Source organism: Lepeophtheirus salmonis, chromosome 3 (genome assembly GCF_016086655.4).
Source record: "Lepeophtheirus salmonis chromosome 3, UVic_Lsal_1.4, whole genome shotgun sequence".
NCBI classification, from domain to species: Eukaryota; Metazoa; Arthropoda; class Copepoda; order Siphonostomatoida; family Caligidae; genus Lepeophtheirus; species Lepeophtheirus salmonis.
The window spans coordinates 7919390-7942481 of NC_052133.2; the positions used below are offsets into that span (position 1 = coordinate 7919390).

General features: G+C 32.1%; 3 protein-coding genes across 15 annotated transcripts; 2 read left to right on the forward strand and 1 right to left on the reverse strand.

The window, feature by feature from the left end:
- Nucleotides 1–2478: 2478 nt before the first annotated feature.
- Nucleotides 2479–17411, forward strand: LOC121114255 (E3 ubiquitin-protein ligase Mdm2). Of its 13 annotated transcripts, XM_071886980.1 has the most exons (13): nt 2479–2890; nt 2946–3330; nt 4981–5090; nt 5400–5595; nt 8982–9112; nt 9168–9447; nt 9534–9673; nt 9727–9905; nt 9967–10310; nt 10719–11223; nt 13255–13315; nt 16042–16810; nt 16866–17411. In XM_071886980.1, the coding sequence occupies exons 4-11, from the start codon at nt 5473–5475 to the stop codon at nt 13296–13298; spliced, it is 1746 nt and encodes a 581-aa protein (XP_071743081.1). In that variant the 5' UTR covers nt 2479–2890; nt 2946–3330; nt 4981–5090; nt 5400–5472; the 3' UTR covers nt 13299–13315; nt 16042–16810; nt 16866–17411. The 13 variants fall into 13 exon arrangements, with proteins under 13 accessions (XP_071743081.1, XP_040564097.1, XP_071743074.1 ...); XM_071886979.1 differs by having other exon boundaries at nt 2752–3037; XM_071886978.1 differs by lacking the exons at nt 2479–2890; nt 2946–3330 and having other exon boundaries at nt 4763–5090; nt 16042–16444; nt 16509–16810.
- Nucleotides 15621–18322, reverse strand: LOC121114256 (uncharacterized). The gene is made up of 2 exons (XM_040708166.2): nt 18165–18322; nt 15621–16807 (listed from the first exon to the last, which is right to left on the reverse strand). The coding sequence occupies exons 1-2, from the start codon at nt 18320–18322 to the stop codon at nt 15751–15753; spliced, it is 1215 nt and encodes a 404-aa protein (XP_040564100.1). The 3' UTR covers nt 15621–15750.
- A 150-nt stretch (nt 18323–18472) lies between these two features.
- Nucleotides 18473–21231, forward strand: LOC121114257 (fidgetin-like protein 1). The gene is made up of 4 exons (XM_040708168.2): nt 18473–19353; nt 19442–20177; nt 20235–20482; nt 20549–21231. The coding sequence occupies exons 2-4, from the start codon at nt 19940–19942 to the stop codon at nt 20987–20989; spliced, it is 927 nt and encodes a 308-aa protein (XP_040564102.1). The 5' UTR covers nt 18473–19353; nt 19442–19939; the 3' UTR covers nt 20990–21231.
- The last annotated feature ends 1861 nt before the right edge of the window (nt 21232–23092 follow it).

Genomic DNA, 23092 nt, shown 5'->3' on the forward strand with positions numbered 1-23092 from the left:
CGGGTGAGTCTATTTTGGAATTTTAGGAGGATTCCTTGATGCTCATGGAAGCGGCTGAGACACTTTGAGTTCGGTGTCTTACTCAAAATAAAGAAAACCAATTCATCATCGCGTGAAAGAATAGTCCTATATAATGGCTATATATTAGTATACTCAATATTCATACACATAACACCATCATGATAATAATTCTTAAAATTTTACAGCCTTTATTTTTATTTAATGTTAAGCAGAAGAGTACTTAATTAATTTTGATTTCTAAATGTCCATGGTCAATTTACTCTAGTTGAAGTTAAAAAGTAAAATATTCAAAATCCTTTCTTTTAAGACGTAATGACTTTATAAAAAAGCGTACAGACGATAAAAATATCAGTGCCAGTTATTGTAAAAACTTTATAAGAAATATTCATTTCATTTTTTCACGTGCTAATTATGAATTAATTATACAGAAACCATATCATACAAATTAATTGACTTTCCTAGGTCAGCATCTTCCAGTTCGAATCCATGAGGTGTCTAACTTGAAAAAAATACGTATAGAAAAATTTCATTCTAATTCATTCTTGTTATATTCGTGACTTTTTTCTCAAATTATAACAACACCCCCCCTCTTACAAAAAATAAAAAATATTGAAGAGGTATTTAGTGCCTAGCCATAATAACAATATTATAAAAGATCTAGGCCTTCAATGAATTAATTCAAATGAATTCGTAAATGAAACGTAAATATTCGCCTATCACGACTACAAATACAAAGAAAAAGGAACACTGGCGCCAAAATATGAAAATATTAGTTAAAAAAAATCAATATTTTTTCTCACAGATTCATCAATGATTCATAAAGGACTAAAATTTAACGGATTTTGAATATTTAACTTTTTATGTTAAAAAATGCTATATTGCATTTTATAGTTATAGTTGTTAAACGTTTCTAAACCTGAGCCCCCATTCTGGATGCTGACCACCTTTGCAAACCCAGTAGAAAGTCAAATGGATCATATAAGTAAAAATGTTAGTTATCTCTTGAGGTCATATCAAAAAACAGTCAATTGGCGTTAGGTTATGAGCCCACTACGTGCCCCGCTGGTATATTGCACAACCTGTGGGCAGAAAAAGTAAATAGATTCTCAAATAAGGGGGCTACAACCCTCCCTCTGGGTACGCCCCTAAAATAAGAACAAAAGAAAAAAAATATAAAAAGTACATTTTATAAAATTTAAAAAATGACTGTGACTGAAGATTAGGATTAGTAATGAACTGAAGCAGTGGTTCTCAAATGGGGTACTTGAGATTTTGAAAGAAAATTTTATAAGTGGTGCATAACTCAGGGGCGTCTCAAGGAGGTAGGCTGGAGGGCCTTTAGCGTCCTCAATTAAGGATTTTTTTGTTTTTTACTAGAAAATCTAATGTTTTAATTTTTTTTTCGAAAAATTTAATATTTGAAATATATTTCATTCTTTGTGAAAAGCTATAGATTTTTAACCAAGAAACTTAATATTTGAAATTTTTTTCATCATCTTAGCAATCATAATATCGTCCAGTTGCTGAACGTCGATCAAAAAACTGCTTTGAACCATTTGCAGATGGCTGGATACATTAAAAAAAACAAAAAAAAAAAAACTGGAATATGAGAGTAAGTCATGACTCATGTTTTATCAAGACAACGCCAGGCTGTACACATATTTGATAATGCGAGAGAAGCTGTGGGAGCTCGGATGAGAAGTTCTTATGCATCCACCCTACAGTCCAGACCTGGCACCAAGTGATTATTGGCTGTTCCTGTCTATGGCCAATGCCAATAAACAGAAAGAGCATACTTGACTTAAATAGGATGATTGTAACAGTAAAACTGTATAGAAAGCATTGAAATAAAACGAATAATACGAAATTACTTAATTACCTAATATACATTCCTTATCATTTGTCGTGCGTCAGCATAAAAACATCCTTGAATAAAAATCAATAAAATGAGAAAATCCTCAATTATTTTTTTAAATTAAATACTCAGAGATATAAAAATCATATACATATGTAGAGATATAAAAAAAAGTTTTAATATCTCTATGACTCGTACGCGGTGTACAAGTTGCAATGTCTCTACAGGTTAAAACTTTTATAAGCAATTTGTACAAGTTGCAATTTTTTCGTAATCATTTGCATTAATTCTTTACAACATTAGTCATTCTAATAGGATATGAGCAAAATAAATAAATTTGCTGTCCGCAAAAAAAAAAAAATAGTACATGTTGTTAATAATTTTCACAACGCCCTCTATGTGACTAACATACACCTATATTTTATATAAAATAATTATCATTCAGGGAGTTGTATTACTTTACTTTAAGTTATAAAAAAGCGCCACTCTCTGCCGCTTTGTTTACAGACTAATATATAAATTGTAACACGTGACTTCACATAGATTTTTTGATGCTGTTGAAATAAAAAAGGAGTAATATTGTACAAAGTCAATTAGGTTTTGTCATTTGATTTTTAATCATAAAATATACACATCTCCCTACATGAGATTAAGTGATTGGCCCTTGGTTCACTCTAGATATTAGTAGAACTCAATTGAAACAACGCTCAAAGTCATACTCCATCAACAACTATTAATTGATACTTTCATCTCATTTTATAAATTCATGAATTGGCATACATTCAAAAAAAAAATCAAATTGTAATATAAATTAATTTTAAAAAAACTTTAGTTCGAAACCCTTTGCCCGGATTACATGGCGGAGACGAAGAGACACTTGTGAAGAGACAGCAACGACAAAGTTATTCACCTTTAACGACATCCACAACGCCCAAAATAACCGTGGAGCAGCCAAGACGATTGATAACATACCTTAGGAGCACTGCAGGGTGCCAGAAGCTGCCCAGTGTCATGGTTTGGGCCATTATTATGTCAGAGTGTTTAAAGATACTTCTCTGTTTAATTATAGAGGGTTTGAAGATCAACTACAAGAACCTCTTGTTCGATAAGATCCCCTTCCCTGGCTTCAGGACACTTCAGGACCTTACATCTTTAGCCAAGGTAGGCCACCCTCTCAATTGCAAAAAGTGTCCAGGATTGATGAAAAACAAATTTCCAGAGTTTTCGGGAAAAGAATATGTGCCCACCTAGTAGCTCTGACCTTAATCCCATGGATTTTTCTATGTAATCCATTCTTCAGAATAGAGATCGTACCAAGCACCACCTTCACCAAAGACATTTTGAGGCTGGTCCTCATTCAGGATTGACCCAATATCTCTAAAGAAACTTTCTACCTCTGCCCAAGTGCCTCTTCGTCATGAAATCCCGACCAAGGATGGATAATTCGAACTAAAGTATTTTTAAAATTAATACGAGGACAACATTTGTCAATAATACATCATAACTTATGATCTATTAAGAATACGCAATTCTCAATTATTTATATTGTTCTGAAGGTTACATGTTGATGTTTCTAGCATAAATTATACCTTTTTTATCTTAGAGTACGTACTTAACGACGATATTAGAACAAGTGATAGCGAATGACTTTATACACTAGGCCCTTGTATATATAGTGACTAGGGTTAGACAACTGGCAACCCGGGGCCACACAAGTTCCTTGAACTCATTCAGTGCGGCCTGCACATGAAGTACATAAAATCCAAAGAGAGAAACACCGATGAAACTCTTTTTCATTTAATGTGCATTAAAACCACAAAAATTGACATCCAATAAATTGTGAGTCTGCAGGCCAAACCATAGGTTCTCATTAGGCTTAATTAATGTTGCCATTATTGAATGTGAGCTATTTGGACTTTTTTAAGAAACTTTTTTATATGAAGAAGTTAAAATTCCTTTTTGCATTTTTTCTAAGCAAATCTTTTGTCTTTACATATAAAAATGCATTTATGTGCAGAAAACAGTTTTATGTTGGTGCGATACACATACAGATATCAATACATATACTATGTGTTCTTATTGAGAATCATTTGTAGCGTCTGTTATATCAAGTTATTTGAAGTGTGGTTTTGTGACCCTCACTTCATAGTGCTAAAAAAATTGGCTCTCTTTATCATGGATGTTGCCTTCCCCTGATGTACGTCATACAGAAAGAAATATTTTTTTCTGTATTATGCACACAATCATTGGCTATTGTTATCAAATCTATCCGTAAGATGTCGTACTAATTGTGTTTTTAGATATAATTTCGTCATGTGTATTCACAGGAAATTTGATGAGCATGAATTTGATTCGGAAATAGCGAAAATGTGACTAATTATAATATACATATGAATGTGTATATTGCTCAAGACCATATTTATATATCTTGTGTCAACATAATAAACATCTCGAACGAAAATCCCAATATTTCATAGACATAGGCCTTGTATTCAAATTACCGGAATGAGTTATGATACCCAAGTATTTTAGCTATAATATAGAACTTTCATTTGATTAAAGAGTCATATATAGGCCCCATTATGGTCATTCTTGTATCGTGAAGATTTATTTTAGCTACTTTAAGGGTGCAATTTCGGGCACACCCAAAGATTTAATAAGAATAATCCTTGTTGATAGAAATGGCTTGATGATAATTCGTCATTCAAGAATATAAAAATAATCATTCTAGTTTCCTTTTAAGTTGACTGGACATATCCTCTAATTAAAAAAGTAGTTTAAATTATGCGCTATTAATTATTTATTCGTTGTTCCTTCATGAGCGAAGATTCGAGGAATACTACAAAAAAGATGCTAAAAAATAGGTATTTTTGAAGGAATTTCGCCATGTTTAGTAAGGAAGCAGCGTAGAGGAGGGCCCAGTATTATAGATAGGAGGAAAGAGAGAGAGGGGAAGACAAACAGACTAGAAAAGGCAGATTTGGCTGAGTTGGGCTGTATTATAGAGTCATAAAGGAAATTTTCTTTATTCTTTGAAATATAGTTGTAATAAATAGAAATAAATTAAGCAATCTACGAGCTACGTAAAACTTATTTTTCTATAGAACTACTGGACTACTATTGGAAACCATTTCCGGAGTAAAAAAACATTTCATCACATTTGAAATCTTGGTTCGTTCGAGTCCATAATCAGTTGAAGAGAAAAATAGTGAAGGTAAGTAATAACTAATAGCATTAGACAAAAAAGGGGAGGGCGACTCGAGTGCTGTCATGATGAAATTCCCTAAACAATGTAGTCTGAGTTTTTGGAGTACGCTAAACTTTCCTTCAATCATGAGAATTACCCTGTATTTTCAGTTATACAATCATGGGTCGCCTCTTCGAAAGCTTTTCCAGACCTTACGGTTTTAATAGCGGGTACATATGATTCGATACAAGTCCCTCGTTCCCTTATAATCTTATCCACATGTCACACATTGTTCGTAACTAAAACTCTCTAATCTTTTTCATCTCTCTCCTCTAGAATCAACAATGCTTCTGAAACTTTAAGTCATCTCGATCAAGGCGCCCTAACCGGATTTCTAATCTCTATTTTAATGTCAACGTGCAGTAACAATGCTATTTGCCAGTTTAAAGACGATGCTCCGATTTGGAATTTCCTGCACCGAAAGTTCCCTCACCTCATCTCACTTGATACCAAACAATATAAATTTATCGAGGTGAGTTACTTTTCTTGTTGGTCCTTGAGAGTAGGATGAAGTTGATTTTGCACTATTAACGGACTCAACATTCAATTGCATGCTGTCACCGTATACTACTAGGATCTGTTCGCTTGCAACTTTATTCGAGAAGAAAAGCATTCAATTGCTACTAATTGCACATGACACTATTACCCAAAAGGTATTTTCTCCTCTGGTGCAATTAATAGCATCTAACAGCTTTCCCTCTCGACTAAAATTGCAGCCGGATTGTAAATGGTCACAGGATACAAATGCACTTTGAGTTCGTTAATAATACATTATCAACTTCATCCTGATCTCAAGGGCCAACAAAAAATTAAATCTCAACTAATGTGCCGTTATTTGAAAGATCTATTTAAGTTCTTTTGAATGAAGTTAACCTTGTAAGCCTTAGAGGTTTCAATAAATTGCTAACTTTTTGAAACGCACTTCTTTTTTATTTCAAGTATTCAGTTGCAAGAAAACTCTTTCTTATTAATTAGTTTTTTATGAATGATTATAGCGAGCCATTATCTCACAATTCAGATTTACTATGACAAAGAAATGTAATAAAATCATTGTTTATAAAACCTTCTATGCACTAATTTCTTCTAATTCAAACTTTTTGAACAGATTATCTACAATATACACTTGTGTATTCATCAACTATCTACAATCAAATGTGGATAAAAGTGAACAAATAAATAGGATAACCTGTGGAAAGGAATTATATACCTGTTGTGAAGTAAAAAAACAAATTTCTTCTGCTCATAGCATTAACGCAGGGAAATATTGTTTTTAATATTTATGAACAAAACTTTATGATTTAGCTAATTGTTCCTAAAAATGGACTTTCTTTGACCGAGGAAAAGGCAGTGATCATATGATCACACTAGGCAGATCTGAAAACGTTTTTAACATATTTACATTTATCCTTTTATTTATCATAATTTCCTCTATAAAATCCTCTACCATCGGAACAAAAAAAACCTAGAAAAGTAGGTGGTTCCAAATGCATTTCAGTTCATTAGTTAATAACTCAACCTAAAGTCTAGAATATGGAATCTTCTACTTCTGTATATATATATATATTAAAAAAAAAAAAAAAAAAAAAAAAAAAAGATTGGGTAGGGAAAAATCAATTTTAACTACAGAAGATATTATGATAGACTCTTGAAATGTATTACAGATCCTTCTGAAGAATATAGGATATGATAATGCTTCATATTTTCAAATTAAGAGGATTAATTAAGTATGATATTGATTTATGACTATAGAGAAGTGTTGTGATCACTATAGGCGTTACTGGGTTAAGTAAATTTACGTATTTGGAATTAACCCTGGTTGTTTTAAAAAAAGTAAATGGATAATACTGATCAACAAAATGGTTAAATCGAAGCAAATACTTGTTTATGCATAAATTTAAAGTGCCGAATTTGACCCTAGTTTATTTTCTGTCAGCTCTTTTTAGGATGTTTACTGGAGGTATCTAATCCAATCAAAATTTTCATCTGAAATCGGGGGGTGGGGTTATAAATAACGCTTTTTTTAACAACTGAAGACTTAAAGATTATATAGTCAATCTACATAGCGTTTGAGCTCAAAAAAATAAAATAAATAAATAAAAAGCTGGCAACTTATAAACATGTATTATTCAACGTCTTGTCAATAATTCCAAATTTACTAGCTTTTTTTCCTGATTTTTTCCGAACAAAAGGCATTTAAAACCCCATTTTTTTAGTTGCAGAAAAAAACTAAGATCTCATTAGAAGTCCACAATTAAAACTGCATTATAATCTGCTAATAAACTATTGCAACACAAAACTTTCTGCCCAATTATTATAACTAGAGATCATATATTTAGTAAACTTAGTTATTTGTGCAGTGATAAGTACATTAATAAATATAGATTATAATAAATATATTATGATGGACATGTTTAACGATCTTAATTTGAATTTGTATGTTTTAGGTCATTTTTATATTAAAATACTGACCAAATGAATAAGTTATTGCTTATATTCGTTTGGCTGTAAAGCTTTTTTTGTGGATTTAAGGAACAACAATATGTAAGACCTGTAAATTGATTTCTAAATCTTGTATAAACTTTATATTTAACGGGAGAATACGTATTTATGATTTGTTGTAAGTAGATAGACCAGTGGTTCTCCAACTTTATAAAGTCTGAGCGTACTTACAATACTAAAGATACAAAATAAAATCTTATCTATGACATAATATATAACCATTAGGTATTTCCTTCCGTTATTTAAGTCAAGTGCGTGTCAGGGATCGAACCACAACTTAGCATAATTGCTTTCTTTTCATATCTGGACTGGACATAATTAATATTTGAGGAATGCTACGGAGCGCAACCTAAAAAAAGCAGTTTGAGAACCACTGAGATACACACAAGATACTAGAAGTAAATCACGTCTCATAACGTTCATTGCAACCAAGTATTAAGTACAGTGAATTGAATTATTAAATGTGTGCCATGTGACTATCTACATCATTCTTCCTATTAATATATCTGTGAATTGGAGAAAACAAAATTTGTGCTTTTTTTTTTGTCGTACATTTTTTTTAATAATTAAAAAAACAGGAATTGAAACAGTGTTGAATTTAAAAGAATATATTATGCGTATAGATATGTAACTATATAATATATTCAGTATACATCTATAGTATCTCTAAAAATGAGGATACATCATTTTGGCAATTCATCCAAATTTCCACGAAATATGTACAAAATCATCTGACTAATTAAATATCAACATAAAGAAGCTTATAATATAACTTGGATTGACTTTATCATGATCACGGTAATAAGTTTTAATGGTAGATATATGAGGTATGTATATTTAATTAAAGAAGCTGTTTACACAACTTCTAGTTTTTAAATATTTTATTGATAGAGTAGCCCCCTTCAATAATGAATTAAACGTGTCGATATAATGATGCACTATTTTATATGAATGAGGCAATACATATATTATGTTTGTACATTCTACACCCATTTGAACTATACTTTAGTTAAAAGCCTCATTAAAAATTGGGCTGAATTTCTTCTCTTCCTAGAATCGAACTTTCAATCATTCATATCCATTATTGTTAGTCATCGTATTTTTTTAGTATACTAGGAAAAGCCAATACGTTGTATAAACAACTGTCTCTACTGTGTAAGACAATTACATGTTTTGCAAAAGGGCTCATTTTGTGATATCATATCTTGAGTTATATTTGAACAGTTCCATATGTATCTTGTATTTCTAAATTATCATGTGAATACTTTGTAAACAAAGTTTTGTATACGACCTGAAATATTGGAAAGATAAGACGCATTATTTCATAATTTAATTGTAAGAAATCTTTATTAATTTCAGATTCAAAGTACATTAAGCCAAGTGATTAAGGACAAAAAGCTTTTTGATGCAGCAAATCCTGCGATTGTACTTTGTGATAAGGATCTTGAAGACGCTTTAAATGTCAGATCCTTCCATGTTAGTCAATTTAGGTAAGATTACATAAAATTTGTTGAGCACGAGCCTGATTTTTAATTTACTTTCTAGTTATTATATAACCAAACAATTCCAGTTTATAAAATGTGAACCACCTACTGATCCTAGAAGTAACTTAGAGGCAGCATCATCAACGGACTCATTGTCAACGGAAAGCAATCATGTTCCTTGTGAATATTCCCATAAAAATTCTAGTCAATCAAATTTGCGTAGACAACCGTCTGTTGATTACAAAGTGGAAGGGACCTTTATCATTAGTAAAGAACTGAGAGATACGTTCAAGCTCCTTGATAACTTTAAAAGTGAGCAATCACTTTTTGAGTATAGTGAGGTATATCAAAGTCTCATAAGTCGTAATATATTTATGTATTCTTGGAAATATTGAGTGAGTCAACATTTTATGTATTTTATTTATAGGTTTTATCTTATTTATCCAAGTATATTATAAAGAAAAAGGACACATTTTTTGATCCTAGGAATGTTAAGATCGCCAATATCGAAGGCGATCTCTTGGAACGAGCTTTTAAGGTTAAAGCGTTCCATCGGAGTCAAGTGACGTAAGTTTTCATTTGCTTGTCTCGCAGGCAATTTATTATGCATTACTTATTAGAGCTCTACTTGATCGCGAAATAAATCGTGTACCGATCATTGACGAAGTAAAGATTGAAGATCTAACAACCAAAGAAGAATGTAATATTCAAGAGAATGACGGCGACTATTCAAAAAGTAGTTCTTGTCATTTTGTTGAGGATGAAGATCAAAACGACCATAAAAGAAAGTTTTCTATTGGTAATATCCTTTGACCGTACATACGGTGGTAACTTACAATATTCTCTTACCTTATTTTCAGAGTATGAAAAAAGTGAAGAGCAACCAGGTTGCTCAAGTTCGTCGTCTCCTCCAAAGAGAGTTAGGAGACTCTCGACTTATACAGTATCTATTTTAGGGTACGACTCAACTGATGAAGAAACTATTTACTCGGCTCAAGGGTATGAAACTGTTGCTATGAGTGAGGGTAGTCACCACAGTAAGAGTTGTGACAATGAGAATATGCATAGTTCCGGTAGCTCAAATGAAGATGAAATGGTATATAGTGTCGAATACGAAATCAATGATGATGATGATGAAGAAGATAATGAAGAAGATCGTCGTCGTAAGAATAACGAAAATTCGGATGAAGACTCTGAACTTGATGTAAGTTCTAAAGCGGTAACAGAGTTTAATCTCAACTTACCTCAACTTTGTTATGAGTTATTTGATTTTATCATTGTTAGTTGTGTTTTTTAATTAGATACGGTGAATTATGTTCATATGACATTCCTGCAATATAAGTAAACTATCAATTTTGTTTTCTAACTTCTTGCTCTACTCGTGATACAATTATAATTCATGTATTAATTTACTACTAAAATATTTTCAATAAATGCTGCTTTGGCTTTGAAACAAATTTTTTTGAGAAAGGGAATAATAATTATAACTGAATATGGAGTCAATCAAACATTTAATTCATAATGATACAATATATATATTGATTCTTAAGTTTCTATTTATGAACATATTATTATCTATATATTAAGGCTAACATATAGAATTTATATATAGGATGTCGTATTAATGGCTACAGTTTTAGACCTGATGGAGGAAGAAAAGGAATTTTGGGCCGACTCAGAGTCTGATATAGATGATGAATTTGAGATTAAAGATACTAAATCTGTTTATAAATGTTGTAAATGCGGCGAACAGAATAAGGTTATATTATCGTACTGTGACAGTTGTTGGCAAGAACGTAAAGAAACTTTTCCTAAAAGAGAAAAACCCCGAAAGAAACGGCGACACGTCATTCGGAACACTCTCGCATCTGATGAATTAATTATGATGAGAAATGGTGGCGCCGCCCCCACTCAATCTGATACGGGAGAGGAATTCCGTACAAAGAACAAGGAGGTTATACCATCTTATTTGAGGAGTTACTCCCAACCCTGTTCATCCGCAACATCATCTAAGATGTCCAATCATTATGAGAGCCAAGATTCTGGTCTTGGTAGTCAGGACAGTATTTGTTCTGAGAAGTCTCGGGATGATTCTAGCGAAGAAAATGATTTCGAGGGTATCTATACACCATTTAAAAGCTATAATCCTACAAAAAGTTCTCTCGCCTCTAATAATGATAAAACTCAAAATGAATCCTTTTCTGGGTGTACTTTCTGTTTTCGGAGACCTAAAAATGCCACACTTATTCATGGTAACATAGGTCATACTGTTTGTTGTTACCCCTGTGCAAAAAAGCTATGGAAAAATCAACGTCCTTGCCCTATTTGTCGCAGGAAAATTGAAAAATTCGTACTTAACATAGAAGCCTAAGGCTTAATATTAAAAAAAAGTATATTAACCAAAGATATGAATTTCCCATATCAGAACTTTAGCAGTCATTTCCATACGATTTGGATACGACCATACCATGTGTATAATTAATATTCATCCTGTTAGATCTTCAATATTATTTAAACTGAGGATGCTGTCTTGATTTTGTTATCAAGGATTCCCTTTTTGTTTATATAGTATTTGTTATAAATCCTTGGCATTCCCCAGATATATATATATACTATACTTTTTTTTACTACTCTGATTCTCAAAACTAATTACTATTGGACAGAAAACCATTTGTATTGAAATAAATTAAATATATTCAGGATGAAAAAGGAAATTCTAAATGCAGTAAGAGGTATCAAAATTCATATCACGGTTATCACCTTTCAAGTAAGTACATTTTTCAATTCTTTTTTTTTTTTTTTTTACTTCAACTTATATAAATAAAATATTCGGAAAAATGAAAGCTTTGTAACTTATCTTATTTGTGACAAAATTGTCTTTAATTCACCGTTTTAAATACTATGTATTCTGACCAATAAAGTAACTGAAACAAAAATGTCATTAATATGGTATATTCCCGTGATTAAATTGAACTGTCATTCAGCTAGCTACTAAAGATTCAGATAGTACATATACAGCGTTTTCACTGACATTCTAAGTTACATCATAATGGAAGGAGACGCCATTTTGAGGATTCAATGTTGATATTTTTACTATATAAAATGGACACATATTCGATAAATCTTGATTAAACTCGCATCAAACGGCTTTATAAATAGAAAGACAATACTTTGTTCCAATGAGAAAACACTGACATTTGCATGTCATCAAAGTAATGTGTACTAAAAATGGTTAGAATTGTACAATTATTTGTTGTTGTTGGTCGATTAGGAACACAAAAAGTAGGGTAGTTACAGACAAAATTCATATTCTTTACATTGTAATAATTAATTTGTAACACGAAAAGCTGATTTTGTATAACAATGTAATAAAATATTTTTAATTCCTCAACTTAGGGAATAAATATATAATAAAACAAGGCAATTGAGAGATAAAATTTTTATAGACAGTAAGGTTTAAGTTCTTTTTGTTGGTTACACTTTGACATCCATTAGTTCACTATTTTCCTTAATATTAATGAAGAAAAGGGTTTCATTGTTATAAAACTTGGTTGTTAGTCCCACTTACTGGACGACATCAAAAATGTGAAGTCATGTGAAAACGCTCTATTGTACAATTTCGTTATTAATTATGAACTATTTTGTTATTGAGATGATATCCTATCCAGATTTTTTATTATGCATTGATTCATTACATGAAAGCTGCTCCGACCTTATGACCTTTAGATATGACAACAATCGCCAATTTTCAAAAATAATACCTCTCACTGTTCAGAAGCCCATTGTAGATATGTGGTCTGTCAACAGAAAAATAAGCTAGAATTATTTTTCTCGAAATTAAGTATGGGCTACATTTGTATTCTTTGACAAATTATCGTGTATATATATATATAAGCAATTACCGACTCAAATATGTCTGAAATATATGTATATCTATATGTAAAAAGGAAGTACAAAATAAATTGGGATTATCTTTTCTTGATTTTCAAGATTGCTTTTAACTTGGTAATATGTGTTCTAGTAAGCACAACTAATTAGTAATTACCATCATATTAAAATGTATTATTGAATGGGGTCCATCGTTAGCAATTATTACTACGAATCATTGCTGAAATCCGTATAATTAAATTTTTGTGTCTACATTTCAGATCTATTTCCTCGAGAAAGATATCATCCCAGGATACCACGATAGGACCCAGTAGAAAACAGGTTTGTAAAATTCACTTGTCATAGAAAGCTAATACATATTGATATCATATTGTTATGGGTTTGTCTAAGGCAAACATAATTGGTTATTTGTGAAAAATAAATCTTATTGCAGTTGTAACTTTTTGCTATTAACTGTAGTGATAAGTAATATTCATTGATCCAATTATGGGATGCATGCTCTTAATATACAAAAATCTTAGTTGGATTCTAATAAGCATCACAAAAGTGTATTTAAATGATTGATACCTTGTATTTTGAATAGACCATGTATTAATCAATTGCAAGCGGGGGCTGCAAGGTCTCAAAATTAGAAAGGAAGGGAGATAACAAATTTATCTGCAGAAATGTAATATTTATCTTCAAAAGAGCATTTTATTTAATGGGGAGTGGCAATAGGGCGTGAACAAAAAATCAAAATATATATTATCCGCAAGGTGGTATGACTTTCTGTTCCTGGGCTTCTACAAGTATAGATTACTTGAGGGGATATCTACGTAATAATGATAATTATAATAATTCAGAGTTGTATTATTTTATCGTAATACGGCGCCATTCTCTGTTGCCTTATTTACAAACTAATATCATCATAATAAACAACGCTCACCCTCAATTTCTTACGACTTTGAATAAGAGAGAGATAACACGGGGAACACTCATTTTGTAGAAATGAATTTAACATTGAGTGCAAAATCCAAAACTGATCTTAGTATTTCTTTGAGTCATCTGAATTCTGAAATATCTGATATTATATTAATTCGTAACTATTATCGTTCAGTGTCCATTTTTTCCCTTAAAACAATTCCCAAATTAAAAGTAGGATTAATTAAACTAAACTTATGTAAACGTGTTTTTATGATTAAAAAGTGTTTTTACTGATTCTGTATCTTGTTCTGAACTCAATATATTTCCATTATTAGGCTAAAAAATGATGAAAAACGACACTCTCCTTTAGACACTTATAACTTTTTCCTAATACATAGGGATGAGGAATATAATTGAATATCATAGAAAAATATTCAATGTATAATTTAAAGTAATATGCATCTCGAAGGATTTTTGTTCCATTTGGTATTCTTTAAGTGATCCCATTTTGAAATATTAAAATTATCAACTCATCGTGAATGGATCGCTTTATTGTTTCGATCATGGTATGTCATTCCCAAGAATGGAGTCCACTCTACTCTACTCTATAACTTATAACCTACACCAAAACCTGTGATCTAATAAAATATGATATTTCAATAAGACAACACAGCTTTCTTAAACATCAAGAAAATTGGATGAAATTTTCAGGAATTACAGAGTACAGTATTGTGCAAAATATGATAATTTTAAGTACCTGCAATTGAATTGTATAATATGAAATTCGAGTATATGAATATCTTACCACGCTCTCCAGACAATAAATGATCATTATTGAAAAAGAAAAAAGAGAGGTTAAAATTAAAGACAAAGTGCTTTGATAATGCGCAGTAATAAAGATTGAAGGTGCTTAAGTCGGGATAAAATTTATGTACTTCGCATGGACAGATTGGTTGGAAACTTTACGAAATACTAGATAATTAAATGTTTTAACGCCCATTATACCTTTTATTTGATCCATTCTACCCTATCCGTGATTTTGGATGTTATTTTGAGATAGTTTATTTTCCAACGATTGGGCGATTAAACGAAGCAAGAGATTGAAAAAAAAAAAAAAAAATAGACCAGATAAAAGATTAACAATTTATCTACATTAAATATAAATGACATCAAATTGATTTCCCCCATTTAAGTAATGAAAATCCAGCATTTCCATGGGGATTTCCAAAATACTTCTAGACACCTAAATATTATAAATTAAGCCTTATAATGATGCAAGTAGATAAAACAAATACATTTAAAAAAAACTTAATTGTCTTCGTTGATTTCAAGAGTTTCATGGGTTTAGCCTTATGTATTTTCATTTGTTCAAAGCTAAGTAAAAATTAGGATTTTAAGTGACACTATACCGTCTCAGTCAATTTTTCGAGTACAATAGGGTATTTTTGGATACGAGCTGAGAAAGTGTGATATTTGTTCATTAATAAGTTCATAAGAAAATGAAGAACAGTTGTGTACCATCACAATGTTACGCGATTAATAGTAAAAGGAAATAAATTTATAAAAATTATAGATAATTTGTGAGTTTAGTTAAGTTAATTCTAAGGTGGGAAGGGTTTAATTATAGTTATTTATGACCAGGATAAATTGCTTTGACAAAAACGAATAAAACTCGTATATTGTACATTAGTATTACTCAAGTAATCTTTAAAAAAATGAAATATTATGAATGACTAAATTTAATTATATTATTGGGGGTTTATCCCTTCTCCTCTATTGATAAAATATATATTATATGGTACAAATTTACAAAGCTAAAAAATATACATATATATGTACATGAGGGGTAAAAATTAGTATTCACAAGTCTCTGATTCCCCAATACTAGGATCAGTATACAACTTCAGCTGCTCCTCAACAATGGTCATTCTTTTCTCCATGTAGAAAATAGTCTGTGTTAAAGTTTCCACTTTTTGATTAAGTCTATTAATTTCGGCTTTGAGAGTTGTAGTATCAACATCTTGTTCCAGTGGATTTTTCTTGAGTATGGACTGTTTTTCAATGTTTTCATAATCACTTTTATTCAGATCTAGCTCTGAAAGAGCTCTAACAGTATTTCCATCTTTCACATTCTTATCTTTTAGAGAATTGGATGATGAGGAGTCAATATTAGATTTCCAAACAAAAACAGCGTTGTCCGAGCCTCCCGAGGAAAAGTATTCTCCCTTTGGTGAAAATTCTATGGCAGTGACTTCTTCTTTATGTCCTGTCAATCCATATACCGGCTGTGCCTCAATTATATCAAACATTTTAACGAATCCGTCAGAGGAACATGACAATAAATAGCATCCAGAGGGATGGAAGGCAACTTGATTAACAGGTCCTGTATGGGAGGTGTAGCTTTGATGAAGTTTCATCGTACGAATGTCATACATCTTCACTTTCTTGTCTGAAGTCCCAATAGCAATACAGGACCCACTGGGATGAAAACTTAAACACTGTCCAAAACCCCTCCCAGGTTCATTGAAGGAATGGATCTCTTTTCCGGTATTTTCGTCAAATAATTTAAGAGATCTGTCGTCTGACACAGAAGCAATCATTTTTTGATCAGGACTCCACTTGGCAGAGCGTACCCAATTGTTATGGCCATTAAATGATTTGATGAATCTTTGCTTTTCTACAGTCCATAACTTGATGGATTTATCATCAGAGGCACTAAGGATTTTCGAGCCGTCACTGTTGAAATCCACGGAGCGAACGGGTCCTTGATGACCTTTGAAATCTGTGGACTGCCCCTTGACAGACTTAACTACCCAAATTCGTATGGTACGATCTTTGGAAGAAGAGGCAAGGAGACTTCCAGAAGGGGAATATTGAATGTCGAGGACGGCATCAGTGTGGCCAGAGTATCTAGTAAGTAGTAAATTATAATTGAATTAGTAAATATTACTTTAATAATTGATTTTAGTAGCATGGCTTATAATTTTGCTCAAACGTCATATTTTCTCCTTCTATCTGGAAATTGGAGACAGCAAATTGATATTCAATGATCACAACCTTTTAGTTATAAAGCAATAACTTTGCTAAGCAAATTATATATTATTGAAGTAGGAGTGGGATCTCAAATCTTTCGAGCTATAAAGCGTTTCTACTAACGTCATAAATTCTATCGTAATTGAAGGAGACGTCATTTTAGGGACACTTAGTTAGTACTTTTACTACATAAAATAGATAAATTTCCAATAAATCTTGACTAAACTCCCTCAAATGGATTTCTGCATTAAAAATACTTCAGACCTGCGTTGAATTCTACTTGATGTCAATGATAAACACTGATATTTGAAAATAATCAAAGTAACATGTACTGAAAATCTCCATTAAACGTAAAAATTTGAACAATTATTGAACTGTTTTTGGACCAATTAGGGACAAGAAAAGTAGGATAATTGTAGAAAAATACCATATTCTTTCTATTATAATGATTAAGGTTAATATAAATACTATATCGCGTGAACGACTGACGTTTTACTTCCACCACGCTTTTAAATATTGACGTCATAGTCTATGAGTGGTAGCGTATTTTGTTAAAATCGGTCTTTCCTGCCCAGTAGTCGGTACGATACCTCAAATTGAAAATTCTAGCAAGCTCTATTACATCATGGTTTATCCTTGTAATTCTATTAACCTTGATTTAATAAGATTTATAGTGATGTAATAACCTATTTTGAAGATATTTTGGCGTCTGACATATAATGCAACTCGGCAATAGAGGGATACATTTTTAATAGAGTATAAAGGGTTATGTCTTTTTATTTGTTGGTCCTATTTGTACTATTGTCATTAATATGAATGAAAAAAAAGAGTATTTATTCTTATTTAACTTGTTCGTTGAGGCCCCCGAATTTGCCTACATCATATGAGAACGCATTATTCAGATAATTACCCCTTTGGAAGATATTTAAAGTAGATGGGAAGGTCGTATTTTGTGGAAGAGGTTGTAAGTTCGTCTCTTATGGAGTATCGAGGGGAAAAGGGAACTCGGAGAAACAAATTCACAACCTACTCCACCTTCCCAAGATCCTTCAAAGTGGTAATTTTCGGGAATAACTCGAATAGGAATTCGAAAAATAGAAATGTTATTTCCTAAAAATTAGGAGGTTGGGAGGATTGAATTTCAAGTTTCCGCGTTGGCTATCTCCATTTTTCAGATAGAAAGAGAAAGTATGACGTGCGGCAAGATTCTAAACCAAGGTCTCCATAGACGTACCTCAAAGCCTTCAAATTGTTTTCAGATGAAAAGTTCCAGACCATGATATTGGAGTCCAGGGATGAGGCAGCCACTTGTTTGATGTGGGGATGGAAGCTCAATCCCGTGACGCCTCCTTTCAACCCCCGAAACTGATGAGCTAATTGGGGCTCCTCCATTTTCTTCGTAACTGTGCAGGACTGTTAAAAAAGTTTACTTGTAGATTTGGTATGGATGGCTATGGGTTAGCGAACACTCAACACTGATGAGAAGTAGAAACTGATTCAATGGATTTTATGATGTAACTGAATTTCCCTCGCGAATAGATGAGTGACCTCATGATTTAAAATAAATGACGTCATTTGAAGAGGATTTTGAGCGGGAGTTCTATTTTCCGTGTAAAAAAAGAATAAGCCGAAATGAACATGGTAACCCTGACAATATCAATAATGTTTCCGAAGTGACGAGGCGAGCTGTCATGACGTATAAAATTAGCCGTCAGCAACTGAAATAAACAGAAACTCCACTCCGCATCAACCAAGGAAATAGCCAGGAATTCCTCCCTTTTCTATCTTCAATTCTACTCCTTGGCGTCAAACAGGACCTAAACTTTTTACTCCCAACCAATCCTCAGCCTTATTCCCCCATCATTCATGAACACAGCCACTCGTGATCTCTCTTTATAATTAGAGACTCTTTTCTCAAGATTGAAATAATGATTATAACAGCTGTAGAAAATCATAACCACTGTTGAATTACCAACAACATAAAAACTTGCACGCTGAAAAATGCTTAGGATTTACAGCCTTATCACTTCTACTTTTATTTAAAGAGGAGCATAGACAGAATTGACTAATTAGTAAATAATAATTAATTAATAATTGAACTCTATCCGGGAATAATATATAAATATGCCGAATGAGGAGGAAATTTATTTCTTTCGAAAAACGCTGGAGGATTCAGAGAAAGTTTTACCAGATTCGAGTGAGCGTGCTATTCTCTTGCGACGATTGGCATGGCGATATCCCAAGGAGCGACCTTTTTTAATTCCTGAGAGCAGTGACATTATTGATAATGAAGATGGAGTCAACAATTTTGCGGGTCCCACATTGGCCCTTGCTGAAGGATATAGGAACCAAAGTCATAAATGGAAATCTTCACTCACATTCAGAGATATTCAGCCTTGGATGTCTACTTCTACTCCCCTTACGTAGGTTCATTTCTTGCCTTCCACTTTAATCGATAGTCACAATTTCTCATGAACATTTTTTAATACTTAATTGTTTATACTTATCTAGGAAGGAAGCTCAAACATCATCCCAAGGCGATCCACTTGCTCGACTTTTAAGTCTTCCTCTCAAAAAGAAGGAAGATGAGGTAGCCCAAGTCCCTCCTCTTGCTACTTCCAAGTCCTTAGAAGAGAACTCCATGTCAAAGAAACAATTGGAGTCCCATCGCTTTAACTTCAAACCTGTCCTCAAATCAAATGTAGCTCCAAAACACCAAACGCTATTTAAAGAGGATAAACCTTTATTTTCTCACAAAAAAGCCTCAGTTCCTTCCCATTACCATCATGTACCTCATAAACAAGAGGAGCCTAAAGAAACAGCTTTTATGACTGGGCATGATAAGCTTATAAGTGATGTTCAACTCCGATATGGTCAAAAAACTGTTCAAAAACGTTTGGGAACTACCAGATCTTCCCCTCTGAGTACATTTAAACCACCTGTAAAAGAGGATAAAAATATATCCCCGTTGGTTGCAAATGTCTTGTCTTCTAATGAGGGGGTTCATCTATGAACGAGGAAAATATAGATCCACTATATAAAGGGATAGATCCTAAAATGATTGAGCTTATAAAAAATGAAATTATGCATAATGGAGCAGAAATTCAATGGGACGATATAGCAGGTCTAGAATTTGTTAAAACTATGGTCCAAGAAATAGTAGTTTTTCCTTTAATGAGACCTGATATTTTCACGGGTCTCCGTGGTCCACCCAAAGGCTTGCTACTCTTTGGCCCTCCTGGAACTGGTAATGCTAATATGATTATTGTTCTCTCTATCTATGCCCTAATTTGTGTAATTATAGGCAAAACTCTAATAGGAAAATGTATAGCTTCCCAATCCAAATCAACTTTTTTCTCAATTAGCGCCTCTTCCATGACATCAAAGTGGGTAGGAGAAGGCGAAAAAATGGTCCGAGCTCTATTTGCAGTTGCTCGAGTTCATCAACCCTCAGTCGTGTTTATTGACGAAATTGATTCTCTCCTCACTGCCAGATCAGATACTGAACACGAAAGCTCTCGTAGACTCAAGACTGAATTTCTTGTTCAACTTGTTAGTATATTATTATTATGAGATATTTTAGATTATTTTTTAAATACATAACTATCCATGATTTAGGATGGTGCCACTACAACTGGCGATGAAAGGATTTTAATTGTTGGAGCCACTAATCGCCCTCAAGACTTGGACGAGGCTGCGCGGAGAAGATTGGTTAAACGGCTCTACGTTCCTCTTCCGGATAAAGAGGCTCGTCTAAAAATAATTGAAAACCTTTTATCTTCTCAAACGCATCGAACGACTGAAGATGATGTCATCGAAATTGCTGAGTTAGCTGATGGGTACTCTGGAGCAGATATGGCAAATCTCTGTAAAGAGGCAGCTATGGGACCAATAAGAAGCTTAGATTATTCTAAAATTGAGTTCTTATCTGCAGATGATGTCCGACCTATTCAAAAGTCGGACTTTATAGATGCCCTACGACAAGTGAGGGCCTCAGTAACTGACAAGGACTTGGATGGTTATTTGGAGTGGAATAACAAATTTGGTGCAGGGAAATGAGTTTTTAACATTTGGAAAATTTGGCTCAAGGTGTATTAATTTATTTTATGGATAGGACGTTTGTTAAGTAGTTTTATAGATGCTGTTAACTTTATTTGAGATTGATGATATATATTTTTTTCTTTTTGGGGAAAAGTCAATAATTGTGTTATCTTAAGAAATATTATTTTTTTCCAATCTTAAAGTACCTGAAAAATTCATATAGTTTATTAATATAAATAAAAAGATATAATTATTATTAATTTGCAGAGTTAGGTATCTTATCATTTAAAAAAAATACTTTTAGATACCCGCCAGATACTTTTCTGATGAATCATCGAAATTTCTACGAGTCAATCAATAATTAATTAGTCATTGAATATTCTTGACCCTGAGCAAAGCAATTTTCATGATTATAATGAACATACTCATGTCCCGTTTTCAGAGAGAATGTATTGATGAGTCGGTGTACACTTCCAGAATACATGATCCATTGTACACTCTACATAGGTCTACTTTTTATAATTATAAAAATTATGAATGTTGCCGTATCAGAAAAGGAAATTTAGAAATAATATATTGTATCAAAATATGCCCAGAAATATTAGTTTGAATTGTTATAAATTACTATTCTTGGGATTTTGCTCAAAACATTGCTCATTTTTCTAAGCTGGTTTAAAATAAATAGAGAAAATTTAGATTCTAGTTAGATTACTCAACATCTTTTGATGATATTTTTTGAGCGAAAATCCTCCTTTATTAGGCTCTCTTTTTTCAAATTATGTATATGATGCAATCAGGCTTATGATTACATGGTTGAATAAGCGAACGAAAGGATTGGGAAATTGGGGTCAAAGTTGACTATTGAATTATCCCCCTTAAATCTTGCTACAATGGAGAAATCCTAAACTTCCATTTATGAAAAAGGTCGGACGATTAATCTGTGGTGATAATGATTAGATACATCCATCTAACAAGACTCTTAATGATCTTGTCAACTTCAAATTTCCTTAACTACTAATGAGGACGTCTTTTAGTATGTTTAAAACTATCAATGCTGATCGAAGGCAAAAATTAATGGAGAAAATCTTGATTTGTCGATATAATATAGAAAAATTTATGAATAAATTATGATGTGTATAAAACAAAACTTACTACTTTAAATTATTATTATAAAATTGTATTTTTTTTTAAATAGAAATTGCTCAAATGTGATATTTTGGCTGATAATTTTTCAAAATTTTAGTACTGTTTTATTACTCATTTTGGCAAAAAAAACCCTGCTTAAAAATGATAAGTCTAGAAATAACATTCGACGTGGGTATTCTTATCTATATTAACATAGCAAAGTTTGTCTGATTTTTTATTGTATGGCCGGAACACTCATTTTTATCAAAAAGCTTGTGTTTCCATAGCTCTGAAAATCATGTTAAAAAATAAAAGGAGTACATATGCTGAAGTTTGTAAATCCTAAGCATTTTTTTAGGGTGTGAGTTTCTTGTTATTAGCAACCTGAATAATGTTTTTTTTTTATATATTCTGGAGCTTTTATCTTTATTATTTCATTCTTGAGGAGAGAATAACTAAGTTTTGAGTAACAACGTGTAAGTGTGCTCACGAAAAACGGAGAGTAACACTCATAATTTGTAGGAGAAGTATATTATATATTAATAAAACCAAGACTGTCTGTTTGTAAACGCCCAATAACTTCATTAAACAAATTTTCAAGAGATGAAACCTTATATTAAATCATACTGACCATACTATATAGTAGCATTTTCAAAACTCTTTTATATTAAGTTCTACGATTTGAGAAAGAAAATATTAAGATTACTTTAAGTTTGACCAAATTTCATGAAAAAAAATATATATATTCACTTTTTTTTATAAAATACAAAACACATATTATTCCTTTGAAGATATTTTAATTTTTCATAAAAAAGGACATATTTTATTGATGAATGATGATTTTTTCTCTCTAAAAGGCATTTTTAAATTTCATAACAAAATTTTATAAGGTCTCTGAATACAATTTGAAAGGAGTTTGTGGTCAGAGTTTGAGAACCACTGCTCTATAAGATGTGTAAAAGTTTTAATTTGTATCAGGAAGTTGCAACAAGAAAA